At 45.6% G+C, this 8,638-nt stretch overlaps 1 protein-coding gene across 4 annotated transcripts; it reads right to left on the bottom strand.

Moving 5' to 3' along the window:
- Positions 1 to 775: 775 nt before the first annotated feature.
- On the bottom strand, positions 776 to 8,398 carry LOC123068311 (ADP,ATP carrier protein ER-ANT1). Of its 4 annotated transcripts, XR_006431688.1 has the most exons (7): positions 7,994 to 8,398; positions 6,487 to 6,855; positions 5,912 to 6,400; positions 5,445 to 5,569; positions 2,898 to 3,001; positions 2,648 to 2,752; positions 776 to 1,424 (listed from the first exon to the last, which is right to left on the bottom strand). XR_006431688.1 is itself a non-coding variant. In XM_044490877.1 (3 exons), exons 1-3 carry the CDS (start codon positions 8,315 to 8,317, stop codon positions 6,086 to 6,088), a joined length of 1,008 nt encoding a protein of 335 aa, XP_044346812.1. In that variant the 5' UTR covers positions 8,318 to 8,398; the 3' UTR covers positions 5,652 to 6,085. The 4 variants fall into 4 exon arrangements, 1 of the variants encoding a protein (XP_044346812.1); XR_006431687.1 differs by having other exon boundaries at positions 2,648 to 3,001; XR_006431689.1 differs by lacking the exons at positions 2,648 to 2,752; positions 2,898 to 3,001.
- Between the last annotated feature and the right edge of the window lie 240 nt (positions 8,399 to 8,638).

Raw genomic sequence — 8,638 nt, forward strand, 5'->3', positions numbered from 1 at the left:
TCGTTCAGGTGCTCGCCCAAGTGGTCGGCTATATGCAAGTATGTGGTTCTGATCAGAAATTGAAAGCTTTGCCTAACCAGCTCACGATACGACATTACGACTTGCTATATGTTTAAATATAATGATGCAAGCATACCGATAGGTAAAATGATTGGCGATGGTTTACTACTATTTCTTGATGTAGCTCAAAAATTCAATTCCGTGCCTAGGCTCATCTACACCTGATTAACATTAAAAAAAAACTGGCAAAATAAAAAATAGATATTTTTTGTGCAAGATGCTTAAATTGGTGATGTTGGTGCAAAATTCCGGAGTATTTAGACATTCAAGGAGCTAGTGATAAAAACGATAAAATCGGTTGTGAACAATGTTCTTTTCAAAAGTTTCTCGCACACCCGAAATTTATCCTTTTTGCCATGAGCTCCTGGATGTACAAACTTCACCAAATTTTGAACGGTCATCACGCAAATGAGCCTATTGCATCACAAAAACTATTCGGATTTGTTTAAATTTTTCACTATTTAAAACGAGTTTACCGTTCACAACTGAAGCCCGGGTGCAGAGAATAGCCACATCATCACCTTCTTCGAGCAACCCACATAAAAATATACGACCAAAAAGTTGAGGAAAACCAAAACCGAAATGAAAAAAAACGGGAGCATCAGCGCGGATTTCAAAAACCAAAAAAGGAACGGCTAGCTAGATCGTATAGCCTAGTACTGGCCTCCTCTGCCCTGCCCCTGTATAACCAAAAAAGGAACGGCTAGCTAAATCACATACCTTGCTCTATCATAAATAGAAAATAGAAATCGCAGTTGGATCTGTATCAACCAGAGTACAGCTAAAATCAAATGCATACTGTATCAACTACATACATACATATCTGCTTGCCATGGGGCAGAGTAAAGAAGAGGGGATCAGTGTCTACACCCAAGGGACAAACAAAACAAAACATATTTCTCACCATTATATCCCCTCATTTCGTTTTGTCTAAGTAGGCACCAGCAAGGATTTTTAATCTTTAGTGGGAATCCTAACTATCTGAAGAAATTTGTGCAGGGCTAGAAGCAACCTGTGAGTGACAACCTTATTGCCGTGTAAACCGATAGTACTTTTCGGCTGCAGGGTGTGGATAATTCTTTCCAGTTTCCAGATCCATTCTTGTATTGTATTTCTGCCTAAACAACCACATTAACTCTGCAAAACATGTGCATTGTTGCCTCCAGGACCCTACTAAATCAGATCACTCACCATCCTACAACAAACACCGTACATCACCATTTTTTTCCTCTGTACAGTCTTGTAGTAAAACATCTCCTCAACTCCAAAAATGACAATACAAATTGAGAGCCTCCTTGACTTGGGGATACCTGTGGCGAGCGAATTGTATCCTTGTTCAAAGATTATGTAGTGAGTTCTGTCACCTGCACACAACATTTCCAAGAACAAATTGGTCAACCAAGTTTTGCATGGTTTCCCACTGTTGTTTTCACATGCTCATCATTTTCAAACAGGACTTCAGAATACATCATGATGTGTTTTCTTGTTGACACGCAGTGCGTCGTTGGGCATGCGATCTGCTCGCCCTGCCATGGCAGACTCATGAACAAGGAGAACTGCAACACGTGCTCCCTCCCCGGCGGGTACAACCGATGCTACGCACTTGAAAAAATCCTGGAGTCCCTCCACATCCCCTGCGCCAACGCCGCGTACGGGTGCACCGTGAAGACGCACTATCACGAGGTGGAGGACCATGGCAAGTCATGCCCCCATGCGCCATGCTTCTGTCCGGAACCTGGCTGCAACTTCGCCGGCTCCACCGTCGCACTCCTGGCTCATCTTACCAGCGGTCATATGTGGCCATCCACTGAGTTCGAGTACAATGATAAGCTCACACTGGAGGTGAAAGCAGGAGTGCATGTTCTCCACAGGCGAGACAGGAGTCCCTTTTTCCTGGTGAAGTTCACTCCGGTGCCGCCACCTTACGGCAGCGCCGCCTCAGTGTTGTGCGTAGATCCTGATGCGGCCGCCACCACGGAGAAGGGGTGCAAGTTCAGGTGCCAACTTGGCTCGAGCAACGTCGACATGGATTGGCAGCAATATTCGCGTTTCCAGGTCAGCAGCACCACCCTCTCCGACGGGTGGCCACCGACAGAGGACGGCGGTTCCCTATATGTTGCGCCCAGCACCGAGAGCATCACTGTCAGTATCACGAAGATAATGCGTGACATGCGTGCGAACGAGATCCAGCTGACACCCATCCGTATGAGACAAAGTACGCTTCGTCAGTGCTTTGAATCCCGTGATTCATGCTAGATGATCAGTGCTTTGAATCACTTTCAGTCAAGGCCCCTCTACTCTTGTTAGGTCATTGATGTACAAAAATAAAGTAGTGCTACAACTAATGCATGCTAGTTGAGACCGAGTCTAAAGAATTGTCTGTGCAGCAGTGGAATGCTGCTACACCCCAGCTAAAAATTCAGAGCAACTTTTTACCAACTAGTATGTGGTAGAGATCTATATGTGTCTAATTAATTAATTTCAGGTACTTCAAGGGATGGTTCATGCTTGTTCTACAAGCAAGCCATGTAGAGTGATTTCAAGTAGTGATAAAAAAATTCAAGAGAAAGTTTGTGATTTGGAGTACCTGTCGGTGGTCATGCATCTACCAGATTCCATGCAGGATGCTTCTTCAGGCAATGAAATTCCTTACTTTGCTTCAGCTTGCTGAACACCAGAATTCCAACAGTATCTGTCCATGAGAATTTGAGGGCAGCACAGCGATTCTATAAGCAACCCACCCATGTTTCAGGTGCTACCATCATGATGTTGAATCTATCTTCAAGGTCTTTGAAGCCCAGGCCACCCACCCATGTTTTTTGGGTTCAGCAACTCACCTAGTCTATTCTGTTTGCCACTTTGCCTCATAGTGGCATCCTGCTAGCTCCACTTGGCCACTGCCTGTACGGACAACCATCAGGTCACAGCAGCTAGAGCACTTCTGCAAAAGAAAGTCATGCAACCGAAGACCTTCAGTCAACCGAAGATGGGAGAATCTGCAAAAAAGCAACACGTTGTACTATGTAGACTGTAGACTGTAGACTTGCAGCTAAAACACACAATGTGCTTACAGCTCCACAACGATTTAGACCTCCTAAGATCCCACCATGGATTTCTGGTGTGCACTACCTCCACCTTATGCTAACCATTGATCCCGCGTCAAATTTAGATTGGCCAGCGGAAAGGCACCAGCTGGTCTTTCACGGTACGCGGCAATGCCATGCATGCATCTATCTCAACCACACCTTATATACACCTCGAAACCTGATCTCTACAAGGTGAAAACCAAAACAATTTTCTAGTTCAACATCAGCATTCCCCTTCAGTTCAGTAGTCACTCAACCAAAAGTTCTCAGAATGGAAGTTGTTCTGTCTGCGGCTGCAGGTGACCTTGTTAGCAGATTCTTCTCCTTTTTGATCGGGAGGTATTCAGAAGCACCATGCTCGGAGGAGAAGCATGCCGAGAGGTTGCAGCGACTCCTGCTAAGAGCTCAGATGGTTGTCGAGGAGGCGGATGGGAGGTACATCACCAACTCCGGTATGCTTCTGCAACTGAAGATGCTAGCTACGGCTATGTACCATGGTTATCATGCACTAGACACCTTCAAATGCAACCAACTAATCAGAGAGGGCACTAAGGAAGTAATGAGTTCTGGCTCATTTTCCTCATATCTTGCCACTCCCTTGAAGCGCTTCCGTGCAAATGCTGGTGTATCGAATCACCAAGTTGATAACAACTGTGACCTTCAAGATGCCTTGTTAAATTTAGAGACCGTTGTTTCTAATATCACAGAGTTTGTCATACTTTTGGGTGGGTGTGAACCCATGTTTCGCAGACCCTATGACACATATCTTTATGTCAACAACTGTATGTTCGGTCGTTGGACTGAGAAGCAACAAGTTATCAACTTCTTGTTGCAGCGCAACCCTCGTGCTTCTCCATCTGTACTTCCAATCATCGGTGGCTATCTAGTCGGGAAGAAAACTCTGGTAGCACATGTATGCAATGATGAAAAGGTCCGTAGTTACTTCTCTTCAATTTTGCACTTCAATGGAGACAACTTCCATATGGTAGAAACAGAAAGGTGCACAGGGAGGGCATTGGTCGTTGTTAAATTTGTTTCAGAGGTCAATGATGAGGACTGGAAATCATTTTACCGGGCAGTGACATCCATAAGCACAGAAAGTAAGGTTATAATCATTAGTAGGATGGAAAGTTTGACTAGATATGGTACTGTGAAGCCAATTCACCTAAGTAGATTACCAGATGAGGAGTACAGCTACCTCTTTAAGGCACTAGCATTTGGAAGTGCCCACAGTGAGGACCACCCAAAGCTGACACTGTTAGCAGGAGAGTTCATCAAATTGTTGGACGGGTCATTTGTGGCAGCATATTCACTTACCAATGGGTTGAGGACAAATCTAAGCCTTCAGTTCTGGCTCTCCATGTTGAAGAGATACAAGAATGTGACAAAGAACAACTTGTCAATGTTTGGTGAGCATCCATCAGACCGTTTCAAAAAACGATGTGCAGTAGACTTCACCAACTTTCTTCCCTCTCCTGCTGCTCCACTACACCTTATGCCTCCTCGAACTGAAGCCAGGAAACTACCTAAGATAAGGATTGGAGAGATCATTGAGAATTCCTCCCTTCGTCCTAAGGGTGACTTTGTATTAGTGACATGGGAATCACAGATACCTCCTTATACCGAGTTCAGTTACCATGTCCCGTATTGTGCTCAACAGCAGCCTAAAACAACCTTGCGGAGGAAGCGTGAAGCTATTATTTCTCTCTAGTGTTCTTTTCTTTCATATTATAGCCAAACTTGTGGAGTTTATTTTATGTTTTACTTCTTACAGTTGTGAATCAAGAACTACTCGATGTATTATCACTATAAGTACTGATTACGATTGTCAAGTTAAAGTGTGTGTTGCATGCATGTTTGCAATTCTTTAAGAAGCTTAAACTGCCTAGTTCTTTGGATATATGCAGGGGAAACAATTTGACAAAATTACAGTCTAATTTATCAAAGTAAAGTCATTGTCAGTGGAGGTTAAAAACACTAAATTCCAATCAAACTTAATTTTCTAGAGTAAATTGCAATTCACACCAGATAACCTGCCACTTGTTCCAGTTGAGAATTGTGATAGATCCTGAAGAATCAGTGGTGCAGAAGTGAAATGCTACACCAGCTGAACTGAAAGTTCAGAACGACTTGTAACCTACTAATATGTGGTGAAAAGCCTTGTTCAGAATGGCGCTAGATACTTGTTCAAAACAAGCAAGCCACATAGAGAGTTTTACACTGAAAATGATAATTCCATGATCTAGTTTGTGGTATGATCAAAGGCCAAAACAAAGGACAATGCAAAATGAAGCTCACCTCAGATTTATTCCAGTCTCAGCGGAAGCCTACAAATCATCATTAGTTGGGCCTTCTAAGCGATCAACAAGGCCGGGCGAGGAGAGTCTTGACGCCTGATCAATCAAAAAATACCACAATGTACCCTAAAAAACCACAACAACGACAACAATGGCTTATGTCAGTCTTAGTTATTACAGAAAATGCAGCAAAGGTGTGACAGCAAACTAATGTTCCAAGTATGGATAAATGGATCAAACCTAATACAAGGTACGAAATTCCTTTGAACCAAAGAGGCCCTAAACTCTTTATTCTTTACAGTACTATTTACAGTTTACATTAATAGTGTACATGGGGACATCAGCTTTCGAAACCATATTAATTTACACTTCAAGAATAAGATCTAGTCGTTATGGTATTCAAAACTTTGTATAGAAACGAATCATCTATTGCACCCTGATGCCATCTCTTGTCCTGGGAAAATTCACCTCCAGGAAATGTTGCTGTGCTGATCAATTCATTCCTATTAACTCTTGCAGGCATTTCAAGTTCTGCTCTGTGAGCTCGGTAATTGTAGCTCACACAACACATCCCATCTGGCCAGCGCGCAACCTGAAAACCCAAGGATCTTCCCAGGCACATGCAGATCCATCATATGCACATCATTTCAATGCCCCTTTCATCTTGTTCTCAATTTTGTAATCATGCTGGCCTGCAAACCGTTGGAGCTGGTCATACCCAGCAAGAACTCCAGCTCCTGCCATTCCCGAGAGGATATTTGCACCGACCCCTCTGAATAGAGTGAAGAACCCTTCGGTGGAAACTATCTGTTTTACGGCATGGAAGGCACTCCTGTATTTGAATGGCTGCCCTGAAGTTAACATCATTCTTCGTCGGAGTGTATCAAATGGGTAGGCGCAGGCCCCGGAGAATGTAGTTATTGTCCATCCCAAGGCAAAACTGGCCAGGAAATTTCCCTGCAAAAGCATCCAATAATAATTGTGTCAAACTGGTCTTCTGGAACCTCATCTGTGAGATGCAGATTACACAGGAATGACGGTACCTCCAGTGGCCCTACTAGTACAATAGGTTTCATGGTGTCGTAGATGCCAAAATAAAGACCCCGATATAGAGTGATACCCACAATAGACACACTGAAGCCTCGGTACAATCCACGAATGCCATCAGTTGAAAGTGTCTTCTTGTAGACATCTAGCAACCCCCTGAACTGACGTTTGTTAGCTCGGGATTCAATCGCGTCAGTGGCTAGCCGCGTCCGTGCATAATCCAGATGGTATAGCAGGGATGATGTTGTGGCTCCTGCAGCACTGCCACATGCTACATTTCCAGCTAGCCATTTCCATTTCCCGTCTTTCTCCTTGTCATAGCCGAAGAAGCTCTTGAAGTAGCCTTTGAATGCAAAGTTGCAGGCCTGCACAGAAGGTGCACAAGTGAGGTTTCATTCCATTTTTTAACAGGAAAGTTTTCCATGACAGCAGAGTGTTTCCTCACATCAACAAGTTAAGGGTGTATACATGTACTCTGAGTCATGTTTGATAGTTCAACATGAAACGGGATGTGGTTCTCACTCTTAGCTATTAAACAAAACCTGCAGAAATAATTGTGACAGCAGGAGCATAAGTTCTTTCTGCAATAGTAAACTATCCGCACACTAGCTATTTTTCTAATGCAATTATGTACAGCATCCATCAGAATCCCTGGTTGGTACACGTGCCGAGGGTATAAACATGGTGCTCAGGGTCATGTTTGATGGTTCAGCATGAAAGGGAACAGAGTTCTCACTCTTAGCTATTTCACAAAACCTGCAGAAAATAATTGTAACAGTGGAAGCATAAGTTTGTTCTGTGATAGACACCTGTTATCTTCCATTACCAGGAATATGCTATAGATATTTGGCGATTGGTTATACAGAAAAGAGATAACAGTATTCCACCAAGTACGATTCAGCTGCATAACCATTATGACACCAGTGCGTGCCTTTGTGGTGTGAGTGTGGAGCCTTGATTATTCATATTGCGAGGGGTGGAATGATTTTGTATCATTTTGAAGACACGACGACGCCTCTGTTTTTTCGTGATAAATCTGGCAGTGCTCTTCACACATGACCCATCAGATTCTGAGCCATTCCTGCTTTCCCTGTGCCAGATATAAAATTATAACTGGCCTTATGAAAGCGAAAGACACTACAGATTCTGTGGTGAGAAAAAGTTGAGAGCTACCAGCCAGTCAGACAACACCTCACTACCTCAGAGCCGTGAGCAAGTTTGAGGGCCACACAAAATACGTGTGGGTGCAGCGAATTACTAAACAAATACGCCTCACCCGATCCACTGCATCAGCACATTTCTACACTAAATCAATGACTAAAACTAGATTGTTCGATGCACAAGTAGGATTGCATTGCTTGTTAATTCTGCTGCTGGAGCCTGCCTGAATGCAGGCATGGCACGTATCATGATTCAGAGAGTCCGTTAATCAGAAGGGTGGATTCGTCAGTCGAGAATGTGGATGGATCAAGGGGGGGATGAAGGGGGGGAGGGGGGGCTGACCTGGGTGGGGAAGTACCGGATGACGTTCGCCTGGTTCCCACGCCAGAGCGCGGCGGCGCCCTCCTCGCGGAGGACGCGGGCGAAGGCGTCGGCGATCCCGCGGTAGGGCCGCATGAGGGCGCCCCGGCGCAGCATCTCGGCCTGGTTCTGCAGCAGCAGCTTGACGCGCTCCACCGGCGCCGCCCCCGTCTTGGCCACCACCGCCGCCGCGCCGCCCATGGCGAAGTCCGCGGCGACCCTGGTGGGCGACCGGAGGCGATGCGGGTGCGGGCGGGCGTCGGCGCCGTCCTTCCTCGTGGCCGCCGCGGCGGCGGCGGCGGCCATTGGTGGCGGAGCGGCGCCGCGGGCGAGAGTTGGTGGTGGTGCGCGGCGTGGGGGATTTCCATGGCCTCTTTTTTTGTGATTATAATCGAAGGCCGGGACGAAGAAAAGAACAAAACGATGCTCGCATGTAGTTAACTGGGCCTTCTTCCATGTGGGCTTCTGGGCTTTGCCCAAGTGATAGCGGCCGAAAGACGAGAGCCCGGCGCCTAGAATGGGCTCCCTTATACCCTGGCTATACCTCGGGGTGGGCCTAGCCAAGCCAGACGCAAAAAACCCAGGCCCAGCCCGGCCCGGCCATAGGGCCTGGTTTTTGGGCCCATG

Source organism: Triticum aestivum, chromosome 3B (assembly GCF_018294505.1).
Source record: "Triticum aestivum cultivar Chinese Spring chromosome 3B, IWGSC CS RefSeq v2.1, whole genome shotgun sequence".
Taxonomy (NCBI): Eukaryota; Viridiplantae; Streptophyta; class Magnoliopsida; order Poales; family Poaceae; genus Triticum; species Triticum aestivum.

Excerpts from the sequence above, each read along its gene's own strand:
- LOC123068311 (XM_044490877.1), bottom strand. The coding sequence starts at position 8,317 with ATGGCCGCCGCCGCCGCCGCGGCGGCCACGAGGAAGGACGGCGCCGAC. Across the intron at positions 6,856-7,993 it reads TCCGGTACTTCCCCACCCAG|GCCTGCAACTTTGCATTCAA; the intron begins GTCAGCCCCCCC and ends CCTTCTGTGCAG. Across the intron at positions 6,401-6,486 it reads TACTAGTAGGGCCACTGGAG|GGAAATTTCCTGGCCAGTTT; the intron begins GTACCGTCATTC and ends ATGCTTTTGCAG.